This window comes from Pleuronectes platessa, chromosome 11 (genome assembly GCF_947347685.1).
Source record: "Pleuronectes platessa chromosome 11, fPlePla1.1, whole genome shotgun sequence".
NCBI lineage: Eukaryota > Metazoa > Chordata > Actinopteri > Pleuronectiformes > Pleuronectidae > Pleuronectes > Pleuronectes platessa.
Window position 1 is genome coordinate 15,888,966 of NC_070636.1, and position 18,535 is coordinate 15,907,500.

General features: G+C 42.0%; 2 protein-coding genes across 4 annotated transcripts; one reads left to right on the forward strand and one right to left on the reverse strand.

Annotated features, from left to right (window-relative positions):
* Window positions 1-66: 66 nt before the first annotated feature.
* Window positions 67-16,065, reverse strand: angel1 (angel homolog 1 (Drosophila)). Of its 3 annotated transcripts, XR_008339996.1 has the most exons (12): window positions 15,965-16,065; window positions 13,840-14,667; window positions 13,167-13,402; window positions 13,012-13,081; window positions 12,481-12,923; window positions 11,829-11,970; window positions 11,616-11,720; window positions 11,491-11,524; window positions 11,231-11,391; window positions 10,933-11,129; window positions 1,615-4,178; window positions 68-1,448 (listed from the first exon to the last, which is right to left on the reverse strand). XR_008339996.1 is itself a non-coding variant. In XM_053433813.1 (11 exons), exons 1-10 carry the CDS (start codon window positions 16,032-16,034, stop codon window positions 10,969-10,971), a joined length of 2,250 nt encoding a protein of 749 aa, XP_053289788.1. In that variant the 5' UTR covers window positions 16,035-16,065; the 3' UTR covers window positions 67-4,178; window positions 10,933-10,968. The 3 variants fall into 3 exon arrangements, 2 of the variants coding, with proteins under 2 accessions (XP_053289788.1, XP_053289787.1); XM_053433813.1 differs by having other exon boundaries at window positions 67-4,178; XM_053433812.1 differs by lacking the exons at window positions 68-1,448; window positions 1,615-4,178 and having other exon boundaries at window positions 8,211-11,129.
* Window positions 1,147-8,338, forward strand: vash1 (vasohibin 1). The gene is made up of 7 exons (XM_053433814.1): window positions 1,147-2,040; window positions 2,502-2,590; window positions 2,953-3,009; window positions 3,325-3,399; window positions 3,803-4,184; window positions 5,886-5,995; window positions 6,215-8,338. Exons 1-7 carry the CDS (start codon window positions 1,819-1,821, stop codon window positions 6,285-6,287), a joined length of 1,008 nt encoding a protein of 335 aa, XP_053289789.1. The 5' UTR covers window positions 1,147-1,818; the 3' UTR covers window positions 6,288-8,338.
* Window positions 16,066-18,535: the final 2,470 nt, after the last annotated feature.

The window sequence follows — 18,535 nt, forward strand, 5'->3', positions numbered from 1 at the left end:
CACCAAAATATTTAGACTAAAATTTCTATATGAGAAGAGATGCTAATTTATTATGAGAAAGAAAACCTCAAGGAACCTTAGGTCACTACTGTTGTGCAGATCTTTAAAGCTTCCGTCTTCTCCAAAGATTAAGTTCACTAATGCAACATCGGAAATTTATTTCTTGAGTGTATGTTGAACAATGCGCAGAGGAAATTGTAAAACTAGTTGAACTGATTATTAGTTGATTTGTATGTGACATAAACTGGGCGCATGGCCATTTTACCTGATATTACATACAATACATTTTCATGTAAATTAACATTTTTCTTACCTGTAGTTTACATTTTTTAAATATTTGAAATAAAATGACTTTTTTCATCCAACACATCTGGATTAGTAGAAAATTGGTTATTGCTGTGGGTGACAATGAAACATTTTTTTGGGAATGTGAAGGTAAAGATATAAGTGGTTCTAAGTGTGAAACCTCTAGGCCAGCACTTTTTTCCACTCGATTCTTTATTAGAATGAATACAAGACATTAGAAGATTGGGTTTGTTACATTACATAGAGATATTAAAAAATGACATGTGGGGTTGATAGCTTTGTTGTCATTAGATTTATAAATCTGATTTATATATTTTTCAACATCTTGAACACAACTTTTGTATAGATAATGTACAAAAGGATAAATACGTTTACAACATAAAGTCTTTGAAAACTAAAGTCTTGGGACAGACCCAGAAAAAACTTAAAAACAGTTTACAGTGCTTTGTCACTTTGATTTCACCATGTAGTGATTGACAGGCTCATATTTCGAAATAATTCTCATATACAAATATAAAAAAAGATAAATATAATAATGGCTCACATTAACAAATAGAGAGTGATAAAGTAAACAGATAAAATAACGAAATATATGATATAATATAATACATTTAGTGCTTTTCTATTATCGCAGGACTACTATGAGCTGGTATAGGATTCTGCTTCTCTTTTTCCAAACACGAACAGGAGGTTTATTTTCTTAGCACTTCACATTTATGGATGTGAAGCTCCAGTCTGTGATGTGGCGCTGGAGCAGAGCAGCGCCTGAATGCAGCATCAGTTTCGCGTGAGCAAATCCTGTGAGCACGGCGCATGCGCAGTGCACGCGGCTCTGGGAGTGTCTCAGCCGTGGATCCGAGGCGCAGCCGCTGGAGCCGAGAAGAGGAGCAGCTAATGAACAATGGAGCGGCTGACCAGGAGGGAAACACCGCGGTGCACCGGGGTATGAGCTGGACGGACAGGGGGCTGTCGTGCTGCGGGTTGTGCCGGGCAGTGATTTGAGGGATGTGCGCTGTGGATGACCTCTAACGGATCCAGGGGATTAGAGATATCCAGGACTTTGTTGTCTGCCGAGTCGATCCTCTTAGAGACTGATAGCGTCACGCCGTCGGACATGAAGAGGACCATTCACCCTTTCCTCCCTGTAACAAGCGTAATGTCTTTATCTATTCATTTATATCAATAGCTGATCACAAGAGGATCTTTAGTCTTTTTAACATATTGGACCAAAGTGCTTCACAGGTATTGCAAAGACAGCCTGTGATCCCAAAAGGACCAATCTACTTAAAATCCTTGTTTCACATTTACCTGCCTCAGCCTAAGAGGTGAGCTCTGATCACCTTCCCCTTCACTGCATTGCCTGTGTGAGACAGTGGGGCCACAGAGCTGCTGGATGTCATGAGTCGGCCATCTGTTGTTGGGACCTACTTAAACCTGCAGGCAGATTAACACCCAGTGAAGAGAAGGGTCCAGTCCAGGACAGCTGTGTGCCAGGACCTGTGTGGAGGAGAGATGCTGAAGGCCACGGTGGGCTCGGTGGAGGAGAGGGACGAGGAGCAGGAGGAGGAGGGCGACGAAGAGCTGAGGGATGGCGGGGTGCCCTTCTACGTGAACAGGGGAGGGCTCCCGGTGGACGAGGAGACCTGGGAGAGGATGTGGCGCCATGTGGTTCGGATCCACCCCAGTAGCGAGGCTCTGGGGAGGGAGATCCGGGGTGCCACCGACCTGCCCAAGGTAAAGTGTTGGAGCATGTGAAGCCGCTGTTGATTTGACAGTTGAAACTCTGCTCCTTACACCGACCATACAGAAGTTAGTGGGGAAACAATTTACAGCCATATGCTAAAGGGAAATGTTGAGTTGCAGTGTGACCATACAGTTCCACATGACTCACAGTAATACAAAGAACCATGTGTCTCTAAACACACTATAAATAATCCACTGTAAATGACTTATCTATCTTTTTTGTTATGGTTTTCCTACCGTTTCCATGTTTTGCCCAGTCCGTCCAATGCGCTGTGAATACACACGCTATGTTTAAGACAGAAGAATGATCCCTTTCAGTCATTTCTCATGAGAGTGGTGCTACGAGCAGATTGATTATCCCGAGGAGCGGTCAAACAAGACGACATTCTCTGGCTGCCGTGAATATTGGGATTGTATCATGTCTGCAGTTGTTTGTGTCCTCTGTCCCACAGATTCCAGTACCGAGTGTGCCTACATACCAACCTACCACCACTGTCCCACAGCACCTGGAAGCCATACAGAAATACATCAGGGATTTACAGTATCCTTTGGAACCAAACTGTGTATTATGTTTTTTATAATATGTTATTTAGAGTTGAAAAGCCATTTCTCACACTGATAATCACTACCATTTATTACTTCCCTTGACCATCTGTTTTAGCACATTGTGATAGATATGGGCCACACATCAGAAAGTAGGCCACTGTTGATACAATATTCTATATTAAGCAAAAGCTTGATTTTCAGTCAGAGTGTTCATCCATAATTAACCAACAACCTATGAATATCACAAAGCACTTCTAGTTTCTTTCTCCTCCCCTCGCTGAACGCAGCAGATGTCTCTCTTATCCAAGGCAGCTTCACAATGCTCTGTAGTAATATAACCTTAACCGTGTCCTTCAGGTACAATCACACAGGAACACAGTTTTTCGAGATCAAGAAGAGCCGCTCTCTTACCGCGTGAGTCACGTTGCTTGTTGATTTTCTCCTGGTTTCGCCCTTGATGCTGCTGGCCGGTGCACGGGGCTCAGCTACATCTCAGGTTTACTCCTGGGCTTTGTGAGCAGGAACTAGCGTCAATCAGCCGGGGCCTGGAGCTTTCCCCTGGCCTCACTTTTTTCGATTAAGTTGCACAGATTTTATCTTCCCTGGCTCATGGAATTTTTTTTTTGGTTTGGCTGCGTTAAATCAATAATACTGTGTCCAAATCAATTGAACGGCAATCACCAGTGCACTGGGGTCTTATTATTCTTTTGTTTAAACTTTTCTGTACAGGTTGATGGACATCGCTAAGGAGATGACCCGCGAGGCTCTGCCAATCAAATGTCTGGAGGCAGTGATTCTGGGGATGTATCCTTACAACAACGGATCATATTGTGACGTTTCAGATGTGTGTGTACAATTTAAAGTGACTGTCGAGGCTGAAGGCTTAGAACTTAAGTTATATAATGTCTAATCAATTCTATTCACCTGAACCTGATCTAGGGGAATAACACAGCAGTATTAACTAGCAGTATGCTAAAAGGTTTGACAAAAGGAGCTGAATCAGCTTTAAACATTATTTTTTGCCAATTTAGACGCTAACTGTGTTTCCATGGACACCAAAATGTTGATATTAATTGCATTAAGACAATAATCTGAATAAGACACTGTTGTGTGATCATCTTTTTGTAATTATAACGGCCTATTGGAGTTTTGACAGCATGTTATGCTTTTATTCATGTATCCTACTATGTCCTTGACTCACTTTCAGTTACCTCACCAACAACATGCCGGGTGTGGAGCGCTTCCCCCTCAGCTTTAAGTCTCAGTTCTCAGGGAACCACTTCCGCCACATTGTGCTGGGACTTCACAGTAGGGGACGTTTTGGTGCGCTGGGCACGAGCCGCAGGGAGGACCTCATGTTCAAGCCCCTGAAGTACCGCACACTGATGGACTTAGTGCAGGACTTCGACGGAGCCTACAAGGGCTACTGGCACACGCTCCACAAGGTCAAGATCGGCCAGTACGTGTCCCACAACCCCCACAGCGTGGCGCAGATAGAGTGGAAACACTCCATACTCGATGTAGACAAGCTGACCAAGGACGAGCTGCGGAAGGAGCTGGAGAGACACACTCGGGACATGAGCCTGAAGGTACAGCACAGTGGGGGAAAGAGTTAGAACTAGACTGTAGAGCGCACGCCTCAGCCAAGGCCCAACAGGCGCCTTTAATTCACACAAAATCCATCATATTGGTTTGGGACAAAGTGTCAGGCGTGTTGGTTTATCCTAAATAAGAGATGAGCAGGACTGGTCCAAGTATTTATTGAGATGCAATGAAAGTTGAACAACACCTAGTTATGGACAATTATCACAGCCTAGGCTAAATCAGTTAGCAATAGGTAGTCAATAATGGCCCCGAACAAAAGGGGTTCGATATAATTATAACAGTAGATTTAATATGATTGGTCATGAAAGATTGAAGGGGAGTCACCGCAAGACAATTTGGTTCTCCCTTATTGGTCCACAGCTGTAGTCCCCGGCCCCTTGTCAAAGAACCAAGGAAGTGACAAGAAGCCGTCTCCGTCACGCTCCTACTCTACGCTGCCGGTTGCTAGACAACCCTCCCTCTCCTGATAGTTCTCTGTTGTTAAATGAAACTAGCCTTGAGTAGAAAATATTATGTTTTCTGCTCCCTCGGCTGCACTGGCTGTTCCACAACAAAGTCACTCTGACTCTTGAGACATCTGCTTGGCCTTAATATGTAAAAGTTAGAAATTAACAATTAAAGTACAGTATATTGTATGTCACAAATTCACAGTTTTCAAAACAGGCAGCAGCTCTTAGCAGACCTTTTATCAAGACAGGTGACTAAACACCCATGTGCCACACACCTTCCAATGTCAAGATTAAACATTAGAAGTTAAAAGGTTATTATTGAATCATTTGCGTGAAGGCCCTTTATCTGGCTCAATCGGCTCCAACCCATCCTCCTTTCATTTGGTTTAGACAGTTTCTGTTTCCATACACCTCTTCACCTACAGGCCACCAGAGAAGCTAAGATTTTACATTCTCACAATAGCTCTAAAACTATTGAGTAACTATTTATTACCGGGCAGCAGCTGGGAAAAAACCTATCCCCCTTATTGAGCCACATGTAAATCCTGTAAAAGAATTTCCCAAATTTATAGACATCAGTCCCCTTGATAGATGTAACCGCCTTAATACGTCTGTCTTTTTCCACACATTAATCACTGGGAAATTGAAAAAAGGGTAAAAAAAAAGAAGAAAAAAAAAGGTAATTATTAGAAAACACACTTTGGTAGAAGAGTTTCCATTGTGGATGCCAGGGCAGAAGCAAATAGCAGATCTGGAATAATGTCAGTCTAAACATTAGGCAGATGTTAAGCTTTTTCTTTCCCCACTTTGCAGCTGACACGAGTTAATGGAGCCTTCACGGGACTTAAGACAATGATGAGAAATGTAATTTGCCCTCAGCAGATGGACCGGCCTTCCCAACTGCTGATTAAATTTCCTCTGACATTCTGTTTCAGACAACGAGCTGATCTGCTATTTGATGAGCGATTTGCCGCTCATCACCTCTCATGCTAACATAATGAAGGCAGCCTGGATGCTTCGGATAATAAAGCTAATGTGATGGCTGGACTCTGCCCTTCTTCTTGCATGGCTGACTCATTCCATCAATAGGTTGATCTTTTACACTGAGTGCTCAACACAATCACGTTAAAGACACAGGACAGATTTCCGCCATTGACTGTCAGTACTGTGTCAGTACTTCAGCGTAGTGGAGTGGTGTTTTAATGTGATTCAAATGTTGTGTTTTTGTCTTCACAGTTAGGAAAGCCTGTTCCTCCATCTCCAACCAAAGACAGGAGAAACAGCATGGGTTCACCCCTCAGAGGACCAAGCAGCCCCGTACGCAGGATCAGCCGCGTTGAGAGACGGTATGACTAATCATGTGCTCTGGATCTTTAAGAGCTTCACTAAAAATACAGGCGCAATAACTTCTGATATGAAATCTTTGTAGTCACCTGGACTTATTTAGACTTCAGACGTCTCATGATCTCCGAGGCAAACGGAGAAGTAGCTTGTGAATTAGTCACAGCTTCCCGCTAAGCTGAATAAAACTCATTGTCTTGTCTATATTGTGTTTGATGTTGCAGTCCCTCTGGAGAGAAGAAGGTCTTGGAGCCAAAATCGTCTGCAGACCTGAACGGGTACCAGATTCGAGTCTGAAGAAAGAGGATTCAGTTTGCTGTTGAGAGCAAACACACTTGTTTCATGGGGCCGGGGATTTACTCCAGGGCCCAGTTCTTTGTACACATGGGCCTATTCACAGGATGCAGTGTGTGATAGGTCACCAGCAACTTCTCCTCCAGTAACAGACGTCTCATTCTGCTTCCCCATGTCTGTGTCATTAGGGGATTTTCGGGAGCAGCTACTGTGCATAGTAATTTGTGCTGGCTATGCTCCAAAATTATAAAAGAAGGGGTCAAAGGATCAGTAATTTGTCATTTTTAGATTCGTGCAGTTTTGCTGACTGTGAACAATTTGAACTGGGATGCTTCCCTGAAGCCGGCTGAGACTACCACTCCGTAAATGTGCTACCGGACATATCATAGATTTTTGTCGTGTTGTTATGTTCAGCAAAAGCTCTTAGAGGCGCATCTGCGATTCGTATCGTCGTACTGTAAGTGTGCAAATACATGTAATGTAATTTTAAATCCACTTAGGCTGTGCTGGGCAGCAAACGCTTGTGTAGTGAACCACAACCCTCGTGCCTTGTATTGACAACTCAAAGAGAAGAGAATCACTTTTTTATATCCGATCCATTATCGTCATAACCTCATTAAACACAAAGCAGTATAATCTGTGCTCATCCAACTGTGCGACAGTTAACACCAAATGCCAGCATGTTTAGCATGCTAAGTACCCACAGATGTTGACTGACTATGGAGTTGAATTATGATTATATACCCAAGTATATTGAAATATTTGAAAAGATGAGACTGTTCGATGAATATAAAATCTCTCAATGAACGAAAGGACCATACATGACGGCCATTTTCCTCTGACGAACACTGAGGGCGTGAAGCTAAAATGCTGTTATGATCAGAATAATGTTGTACTGCTGTGATCCAGGTTTATAAGTCATAGAAACACAGAGAATATATAAACTGTTAATTTGACTGTGTTCTTACAGATCAGCAACTGAAAAGACAATTAATTACCATGTGGAGGCCAATGGGACCATGTTTCAAAGGTAAAGACCTATCTGATAGCAAATCAGCTGACATTAAACCTATCTTAAATATCAAAGCACATCTTGGAAAGGTTAACTTAAGACATGTAATGAAAATGTGCTGGATGAAATCAAGCGAGCGATGTAACGCTAACTGTCGTGTCTTTTCAGCAGAACTTAGAAATATTCTCGGTAAGTCAGTAACATTATGTTTCTGTGTAACGTTCAAACAGTTTATAGCAACACAAAAGTTTGTTTCAAGCACTTTATCAATGGATTGAACAGGTAGCATTTGAAGCTGGATTCCAATGCATTTGACTTTTAGGCTTAAATAATTGTGTCCAAGAGGTGCATTGATATTTGAGGATTTAAAGGTATTTTCCATTGTATCACTGTATCATTCTAACAGTAAATGGTCCCATGTCCCTCCATTATCTACCATCTACTTTAACCACTGATTAGTTATGCAAGCAATGAAAACAGTCATATTCTCTGTTTAGATGACTTATAAACCTGGATCACAGCAATAAGATATCCTGTTAAACAGTTATTGAGCTTCCCACCGTGAGTTTGATGTCAGAGGAAAACACGTCACTATGGTCTGTTATCAAGGTGACTGATGGGAACACTGACCGACTTCATTTGCATTTCATACGACTGTGATTAATTGTCATTTATATACGTACTACTACTGCTTTACATTGTGTTTTTTCATTTGTAGCGACTTAATCCAATATTTCACTTGCCTTAAGTGGTATCCAAGCAACAGACTTCCATTCCAGCAAAGGTGTGAAGTTTGTTTACGACACTTTTATCTGGATTTTATACATTTTTTTAAACTAGGAAATGATCTTATTTTATACTTCCTTCTGTGTTCACCAGTAAACCACTTGATATTTAAGACGCATTGTTCGGGATATGTTGCCACAACATTTTTATTTGTACAGTGGGTGTTTTCCATTTTTGGTTTAATATGCTATAAAACAACTGTTTTGTACAAAAATATTTACAGGATCACAATAAAGTGTCACCAGGATTGAGGCAACTCAAAGTGGTTATGTATTCAATTACTTTGCCATTTATAATAAAGTGGTATGCATGTTAATCGGGATTTCTGCCAATTCCAAAATGTTCAATTCGGGACTTTTTAAGACCATAATGAATCCAATTTTAGATCAATTTCAAGTGCGACAGATATGAAGGAATATCAGAGTCCCAGAACTACTTACACTTGCCCATAATTGTATCCAGTCTTTCTTTAAAGCCAAGCTGAGTGTACTACTTTCATTTAACAGTTCCATGTTTACATAATTCAGAGCTAACTAAATATATTTAAGACCTAGTACACAATACTTGGACATATTTAAAACTTTTTCTGGCCTTTAGCTCAACTAATACAATTTTAACGTTTTTAAGACCCTGCGTAAACCCTGTAATTAGATGTTTGGGTGTCAGGCAGGGAATGGCTCCGGTTTTCTGTCAACCGATACCTGGAAGTAAGCACAGGGTGTCCTCAGCTGAAGAACAGCTTTTGGCACAGCAGCAGATGATGAGCAGACAGAGAGATCTCCAAACACTACCCCTGTTATGTTTATATAAAAGAAACTGAATGCCAACAAGTCTATAAAAGGAAGTGTCGGCCTCAGTGAATTAAAACACTCAGACTAAGTTGGATACTTGCGATGAGTACCTGAGCTCAGAATATTGTTTAAATTGAAAGCCCATGCTTACAAAAGATGGATGTTGTGTAGCATTATCATTCCCTTCCTCATATTGTCTTAGTGTTTGCTGTGCTTATATAAAACACTGTGGTAGTGTATTGGCAGCTTGTGCTTTACTCTCATGATCAGAGATCCGGTTTGATGGATCCCCCTCGCCCGTCCCACGGCAATCAGCTAATACGGTTTGATGGCTGCTGCATTCAATGCAAGGCAGTCAACAAGAAACCACTTAAAGTGTAATGCACCGGTCAGTAATACATCTCTAAGGGGGCGGGGGATGCATGTAGAGCACAAAGAGCTGCTCGGAGCGAGTATGCAAGTCAGTTCAGTAAAAAAGATTTGTTAATATTTTGGAAGTCTGCGTCAGGCTCTTGAGAAAGATAAACAAATCCCTATCCTTCCTTCCTGTGGAGGATACAAACACCAGCAGTGTTTATATGATAAAAATAGATGGCATAAGGACCTATGTAGAAGTAAAAACCTTCTGACCTATTTTGTTCATTTGCCTCAGGAAAAATCTCATTATGCTGTGCATTAAAAAAAATGGGTGATGGACGATTGAATAATATGACAAATATACAGAATTTATACAGGAAATTGACTGGAATGAGAGAGAAGCAAGTGAAACATGTGATAATGATGAGAAACGACTTCACAGACAGATTCTATAGCCTGCACATAACACAAAGACCCATTTGGAGCTCTGTCATGCATGGACACACAACTATCTATTAATTATTCATTCATGCATCAACCAGACATAAACACAAACACAAAAGTGTCTGTACATCTATCTTAGTGAGGACACTGATTGGCATAATGCATTCCCCTTGCCCTTTACCCTAACTTATTTTATTACAAACCTGAAAAATATATTTTTTTTTATTGTTTAGCTTACCACCTGTTTTAATTCAATTAGTACCCATATTTATTTTTAATATTTAAAGATTGGAATTTATTAATGCTGATATTAAAATTAGTCATTTGTATTTCACTCTATTGAGTAGAGAGACCATGGAGACCTGACGCTCTTGCTGCCTTCCCAGGTCTTAACCCTCAAACAGCCCATTAAAAGTGAGTCAGAAACTGAGGACTGGCCAAAATGTCCTAAAAATGTTCCTGACAAAGATATCTGTACAAGATCACACACACACTGACAGAGATCTTTGCCCAGACAAAATGAGTGCTAGAATGTAGTGGGATGGGAGGGTGGAGCCAACATTTAGGTCACAATCCAACAAGAACAACACTAATCCTGCTACATCATAGATCCAGTGAGGAAGTATACATTATTTTGTCAGGCCTGCAGGCCCTCAATGACCTAAAACACCTACAAAAGACCTCTCTGTTGGTGTTTTGTCCTAACGTTAGATGAAATGATTCGCCCCAAAATAGTGACGTTGCCCGACCCTCTGGTTAGTGGACGGCCCACTCGGCCTCCTGAGCCACAGCCACCCCTCACCAAAACTCACAGAGTCAATACTTAATGGCAAATATTTATTCAGGTTTTTAACATCTGCAAAAAGGAAATAACTCATAATCAGAGAAATCGAATTCTCATTTCAAAATTAGGTTTAAAATAAATGTAAACGTTGTCAGAACAGTTATCAACCAAACCAAGAGGTCAGTGTATTATCACAAGCAATCACTGCCTTCATTTTTCTAAATTAACTACTGCATATGGATTTGTAATAATAACTCATAGGATTTGTCATATCTCACTCAAGAGCCATTTATCTGATGAACTGAATATAGTCATTATTGTTCCTTGCACCTTTTCAACAAAAATATCAACTTCAATTCAGTTAGAAAATTCTGATCCTGACTGAACCACCCATAGTGGGCTTCATACCAATAAAAACAAAAAACAAATGTGTACAGAGCAAGACCTGAACCCAAAATATGCTTATCCTCTGACCTCTGTCCCTCTGCGTTCACCCCGAGTCTTTTCCCATCATGCAGCATTGAGTTCCAGCTGGAATTTTGCCAAAAGGCACAGATGGTCAGAGGGGAACATGTGATTGGGGAGTCCCTTCATGGACCACAAGACGTCCTCTGATAGGAGAGAGAGGCTGCTTATCAACTTCAGACCTGAACTCACACAGTCGCCTCCAGCTGAAGGAAAAGAAAACACAAAAAAACAGCACATTAGTCACTTAGAAAGAGCAGATTAGTCATTCAGAGGCGCAACATGTTTCTTGACATGACACCATTACCTCTCTGGTCAGAGGAGATGCGTCTTGGGGAGAAGAATATGTAGTCGACAGTGGCTCCCATCTCAGAGTGCAGGCTTGTGACTTCTGATGCACCAGAGCCTGGGAGAATGTGTTTATAGACCGACTCCAGGTCTAACCGATGCCTGAGGGTGTGTCTGAAACTGTGACGCAAAATTCATGACTAATAACCATTGATAGAGTAGCCATAAGCAGCCATAGTTGATCCAGCAAATATGACAAACAACTGCAAGTACACTGACCTTCTCTCGTACGACTGATTTTCCCTTGAAGCATCTGTGCACAATAGGAAAACACACAAAAGATTTCTGGAAGGAAATCGGTTTGTGTTGTACTGCGTTGATTTGTCTTTGTGGTGCAGCTCTACCTGGTGTGTTGTCAGTCACGCCTGGGATCAGCGCCAGGTCCACAGGACGGACGCATGCAGCTGGGCAATAACGCAGCTGTAGCATGAAGTCGTGACGACATTTCCCTACACAAGAGCAACAACTGTAAGATACAAACACTGAAATTCACTCCTTAGGTCAGGATTACAAAAACAATAGTATATATAAATCGTAATGGGACTGCAAACGCTAACCTGATTTCGGCCTCCCGCTCTCAAACAGGTCGTTGACGGTTGTGTACTGGCAGTTGTCGGTGATTCCCAGACAGCTTGGCCAAAGGGGAGCAAACAATCTGTAACAATGAGTTTTGTAGGACAGGTCCTCTTGACCTGAAATCTGTAAGACATGCATACAATGTTATAGAGGTACCTACTGGAAGCATCATTGCAGAAAACTTCAAATAACGACCCACAGAAAGTGATGTCGTTGATATTTTTTCAGTTAGTACGTAAAATGTTGACACTAGCAGTGTCCTGCACATGCAAGTTGTGTAACGACAAAATAAATATTTTCATACAAATTTAGGGATACGGGCACTGTGTAAGAATTAAATAATCACGGGAAGGCAGCAGGTGAGAACTGATGTGGTTTTTTTAAGAGAAATCGATGAAAAAGGTGGTGCAGTATTGTCACAAGTGTTGTTTTATTGTGAAAGCCAACACCGCATCTGACCCGAGGCTGGAGGCTGTAACCCATTCCACAGGCCAGGTCGCAGGTCTGGATTTAACAAGGCGATAGATTTGGCTAACATGTCGGGTGCGGTCCGGAACCTTGCAGGTGGAGGTTTGAAAAAAATTGACCCGTTCAGGACTCTGGATAATAGTCAGGTGTTCTTTTTAGACTCACCATCCATGCGGGTAGACCCTGGTAGTAGAGCTCGCCGGTAGTGATGAGTTGGTAAAGAGGCATCTGTGGCACTGAGTTGAAGTCTCCACACAATACAACGTTACACTGTTCACCTTTGGCCTTACAGGACTTCACCACCCTGTCGATCTCTGCCAGCACTATTGCCAACTGAGCCAGCTTCAAGTCACCTCTCTTCGGGTTGAAGAGCAGGTGGGTGTTGGCCACGCAGTGGAGTGGGCCCTTCGCCTTGGTCTCAGACCCGTGGGTGACCAATAGCCGAAGCAGCAAAACAATGCCCACATTGTGCCGGTTGAGCAGTTCTGTGTCCGGCCTGTAGAACTCCAGAGAGGTCACCGATACCTCAGAGAAGCAACTGCTTCGATAGCAAATAGCACAGCCGTCGGTCTTGGTTCCTGTACGCCGCTTGTACACACAAGTGTAGCCTGGAGCAACAACATGAAGACAACACATGCATTATATTTGTTACAATATCTCTATGACTACTCTACTGATTTCTCTCAGATGACATACCCATCTCACACAGGCTTGGATGTAGCTGTTCATGGTAGTGGTTTTCCTGAACTTCTTGGAGACACAGTATCTACACACAAGAAAGCAAACACACAAATCATTACTGGATGTCTAAAAATAAAATAAGATGCAGCTAGATTCGATTTCAGACTCACATCTGGGGCCCATTTCATGATTTCCTCCAGGACTAGGCTGCAGCGGTAGCTCCAGTCCAGCACCTCTAGAGGACAGTGTACGTACAGCTCCTCGTGGGCCTCCAGTAAATCCTGAGCGAGGATGTTGTAGGACATGACAGTGAAGTCCACCAAGGCCTTTGTGCATGGGAAGGGGATCAGGGTGGGCTCTGCTGCCGGCTCACTCTCATCCATCTCCTGCCATACTCTCCACATTACTGGGTGGAAGACAACAACAGCTATTGAAAAGAAGTCATTCCTAGATTCATTCATTTGTGTTCATTCTAAGTGCGACTGCCAAACTAGATAATACAAGAAGTTCTATTTAATTTTTTCTCTGCATGCAATTGTTTCTCAAAGGGTTTAGTTGAGCCAGGTCATACAACAACAATAGCAATCATCAATTCCTTACAGATGTTCAAATACATTATCCCTATGAGTCTAGGGAAGGAAATGATCAGAACATCTCTCAGTGTAAACAAATCTCACTAGAGTGTAAAATATCATAAATGGCGGAGGGAAAAATGACAGTAAAGGCAGAGTAGAGTTTTCTGGCATAGCTTCACCTCCTTCCTAGATGCACGGAGAAGAGAAAAAGAAACCAAGAAATATCAGAGCCTGCATGTTTTGACATCTTCGAAAAACGATGACTCACCTTCAAATGGCACTGTTGTCTCTATTGGAGGGTAATAGCTCCCAGCAGGAAATTGCCACAGTGGACACTCAACAACTTCTGCCAAGCCGGGTCCTACAGGGAAGTGCCAGCCAGTTGGCTCATTGTGACGTTCGCTGAATTTAAGGTGGGTTTGAGAGTTAAACAGCGGAGAGGCAAATACCAAATTAGAACTACATGTTCCTGCACGCATTTCTTCAGCAGTGGGAGCGATGCAGTATTCATCCCAGCACTCTGTCATTTGATTGGCAGTTGATTCGTCCATGCTTGGAAGACTCTGTGCTGGACAGGTGGTTTCTTGCATGATGTGTGTAGATGGGATAACGGACTCCTTAATGGCGTGTATCTGGATTTGATCCTGCATAAGGCAGGCACTTTCCACTGTTCCGTCATCTGTTTGCAGGCACTTTAACTTTTCACCAAGACCTTGCACTGGGCTGATCTCCTCAGCTGGAGAAATAGTGGCATCGTCTGTGTTTGGCTTCCTAAACAACTCCTCATGGTTCTCCTCTGGCTTGGGAACTTTCATTTTGTCTTGTTGGCTCTCACTTGTCTTTACAGCCTCAGTTTCTTCACGCTTGACGGCCACCGGCTGTTCTTTTTCTGGTTGGATTTCCGCATCATCTTCTTTTTCTGAGCTCTGCTCTTTCATCCTTTCTTTCGTTTCTCCCTTCGTCGCACTGCTTGGGCTGAGCCACTGGTCCAGCAGGGTTGTCTGAGACTGGGTGAACCTCCCGGTTGTGACAGAACCACCATCCCACACTGCAGTGCCATTAACCACTGCAGGAGGGAGAACTTTCTTTAAGGCCTCTGTGAAACAACACAAACAAAAGAACAGTGATGCATTCATATAAATAAAAAAATTAGCTTTTTTTTCACCAAAACAATGACATGTTGAGGGAGGTATCATCTGTGTTGGGATGTTACGAAGTACAGATTCATTCTTCGTGTATGTTTACTTAAGTTGAGTAGATTTATTGTCAGGTAGTTTTTACTTTTACTTCTCTACATATCAGCCATATCTGTAATATATGTAATATTATATGTATTTTTATAAGTAATCAATACAGAGAGGGGAACTGATCCACTGATCCAATCAGAGGGGATAGCTAACATTAGACCCCACCTCCTGTAGCAGCAGCATTGGTCGAGAAAGAGGTAATCGACCAGACTCAGCCAAACTGATAAGGTGGACTGTTGTATTAGGGAAGAGGATATGCTCGGCAAGGACTTTTACTTTTAATAATCTAAGTATATTAAAAGAAAGTACTCACTTTTACTCAAGTAAAAAAAGTTAACGTGATTCTTTTACTTATAGTTGATCATTTGTCCTTTTATTTCAGTTATATATTTAAATCCCACTGCTAATAATGATTATCAGTTACATTTTCTGCTAATTTGTTAATCCTGAAAGGCAAATCCCCCACACACACACAAAATGCAGAATGAGGACTAACATCCCCAACTACACAAATTTCTTATTTAACTTAGAAAACCGTATTGGGACCTTATAACTCCCAGATTCTTAAAGAAAATACCGAAAGTATGCGATTACGTCCACAACAATCCCCTCAATAAAACAGGTATTGGTTTTAATATAAATTCGAATCTGATTATAGATTCACATCTGATTTGTTTTGCTGGTATAAAGTCGATCATTTATTTAGTTTGTGGAATGTCTATTTATTCACTGATGATTATCTGCGTCACAACCTTTTTTATATACAGTCTATGTTCACAACACTCCCATGTGGCGACGCTCTGACGTCACAGGGGGGCGTCCAGCGCTCACAAACAGGTGTAACACATGTTTGCTAAAGTTAGCCCCCACCAAACACACACACACACACACACACGCGAACTTTTCCACGCGGCCAAAATACAGACGTCAGCTCACAGTTCACTGTCACACGCACGTGTCACACAACGACCCTGCAGGTAAATAAAACTTTAACTCCACAACGTAACTGCGCAGTTAACGATGCCCTTAACGTTACATTAGCAACTGTTAGCTCCCGTTAGCCGACCAGGAGGAACGCACCCACTCCACACATGCATGTCCAAACACTAATGGTGCGTGTGCGTGTGTGCGTGAGGTGAAGTTTACCTGAGCGTCCACGGGCGGTCAGGTACCGCGACAGAGGGTAGAGAGCGTAAAACAGCAGGCTGCCAATCATGATGGTGCACTGGTGTTAGCGCATGCGCCCCGAGGCTGTTCGAGCAGTGACAGATCACAGGGGCACGAGCCAAATGTCACCGGTGTGGTTTCCTCGAGGTGATGCTGGTCGTTGGGCTGACCAGTAGAACTACACCGATCACTTGAAGAGAACTTCCATCAACAGCAGGGACGTGCACAGACCTATTGGGATGCAGGGGCTGCAGTGAGGAGGAAGGGCCCTTCTCATAATTATTTATAAAAGAAAAAGTTTTTTAAACAAAAGTTTAACACCCTCACACTCACACAATCGTTAACAGTTCACACACAGACAATGGTCTTCTTTAGTATTCACACGAGCAGGCAACAACAAAGGAAACTATGTCACAATGTGCATGTTTTTTATAGGGAGAGCAGGGTAATGTGGGACATTTTTTACATTTGCTCCCCTCTAGGCGAGCTAAAATGATATATCAGTAAAATGTACACATTTCCCATTAATTCAGGATGTTTTCTAGCAATGGAAATGATCAGAATGTCTTCAGGACAAAGGGCAGTGAAAATATGATTGTTTAGCTACTTACTTTTTCCACTTTAAAACTACCATAACAACACATGTTGTAATAGTTAAAATCCCGACAGCTAGATTGACAACCACTAATATCGGACTAGTAACAGAATCATGGGGATTGGTCAATTTATGATTATTATGATTCATGTGATCTCTTGCACACCCTAGCTTACCTGCACATTGTTTCTCTGTCCAATTGGCAGGGACAGGGATATTGTTTTTCTCTGCGTATTCAAATGCCAGTTCAAGGCACTTAACTGGAGCAAGGCCATGGAACTGGTCAGCTAGTTGTTTCAAGTGTTTGGAAGCTCCTCCTCCATCTCATCTGTGAATATTCTCTTTGCCTCAGCTCCTGCACCCCAGGCTACTGATTTGACTTTCCCTCTCTCTTTTTTCTTTATGAATCTTTTGAGGGTTGTCTTATCAATATTTCTATCCCTTCCAGCTTTTCTTAAGGACTTCTTTCCTTGCATGACCTCAGCAGCTGCACTCTCCATCTCTGTGAGGGGTGTTTGGCCCCAGGCTGTCTTCCTTGTGTATAGTTTCTTGGCATGATGGCTTTTCTACAATGTTTATGATATTACAAATAAAACATATATAATGTAATACAACACTAAAATATGTTTAAGACTAAACTTAACTTGTGCATTTTTCCAGCTTTACCCCACAGCCACCGTTTTAGAAGAAACAACATCTCTTAGCAATTCAGGCTAATCTTCAGCTAGCATCAATCACATGGTTTTATATGTTGGAAGTTCACCAACATGTATGATATACGTTTTTCTACCTGATTCCATTTGTTTTGACACAACAGTTGATTAAGTTCAAAGCAAGAAAATTTACTTTTACAAGCAAAAAACAAATTTTTGTGAAAAAACATACTTTCCACAGCACCAGCACCAACTTCTCCTGCATGGCAAGGGGGGAATGGGAGGGGCTTGAAAACATAATGGTCACATGACCACAAATGTGTTCCGTTGCCTAGATACAGGGGGTGTCTCACATTACCCGATGTCCCACATTACCCCGCTCTCCCTTACGAGGCTACTAAAGTTTCTATTATATTTTAAAAATAACACACACACACATGGGCGACAAGGACTCAGTTTCAGTTTACCTACCATTCTCTCCTTTCGTTTTTGAGGGAGGGTTGTCTGTATCACGTTTTGATATAGATCTATCAGCAAACAACAAACTAGAAGAATGAATCGTTATAAGATGAGGAGCCTATAATTAAAATGATGCAGTTACTCACTAGAGGCTAAAACATTTTTTGTTCATGTACTGGTCCATTTTGAGATTTTGGTCTATTATGTTTCCCTGTCAAAAGGTTGATGGTGTTTGTTTTACCCTCTTTTCTGTCTGCAGCAGTAGATTTCCCCTCAATTCACCAAACAAGCTAATCTGCATATTTCAGCATAACATTTCACTATGCATGTCATCAGCTGTGGAAGTTCTCTGGAGCACAGGACCACAGACTATGTGATTTTTTAATTTTTTTTATCCTATTCACCTGCAGTGCCAAATGACGATTGTATTCAAATTGGCGTCAATTTCTATGTATCACATCCACAATCTCTAAGCTGCATTTTCATCAGTTAATACAATCAGTCAGATGAGAGTTGATGTAGATTTTGGACATAAGGTCCAGGCCCATGTGGCTGTGTTGGTTTTATACTCCAAACCCCATCAATTCGTGAGCGGCTGCGGCCCAGGAGGTAGAGTGGATCGTCCACTAATCAGAATGCCCATGCTTCACTGAGTCATTCATTAATAATGTCGCTATGCCACATTACCTTGGGGGTCGAATTACCTGCTGGACACAACACGCTTATTTCATTTCACAGCACAAGCCCATACGGAACGAACAGGGAAATAGCCCTGCTGTGTTCCTCTTGAGTCAGGGAAATGGTTTCTCACAGTATACTTTGGAGCTGTGACGGCTGAATGCG

Coding starts and splice junctions, on each gene's coding strand:
- angel1 (XM_053433813.1), bottom strand. CDS start 16,034: ATGATTGGCAGCCTGCTGTTTTACGCTCTCTACCCTCTGTCGCGGTAC. Junction 13,403..13,839: donor GACAACAGTGCCATTTGAAG/GTGAGTCATCGT, acceptor TCTTCCACCCAG/TAATGTGGAGAGTATGGCAG. Junction 13,082..13,166: donor TCATGAAATGGGCCCCAGAT/GTGAGTCTGAAA, acceptor TCTTGTGTGTAG/ATACTGTGTCTCCAAGAAGT.
- vash1 (XM_053433814.1), top strand. CDS start 1,819: ATGCTGAAGGCCACGGTGGGCTCGGTGGAGGAGAGGGACGAGGAGCAG. Junction 3,010..3,324: donor AAGAGCCGCTCTCTTACCGC/GTGAGTCACGTT, acceptor TTTTCTGTACAG/GTTGATGGACATCGCTAAGG. Junction 5,996..6,214: donor ATCAGCCGCGTTGAGAGACG/GTATGACTAATC, acceptor TTGATGTTGCAG/TCCCTCTGGAGAGAAGAAGG.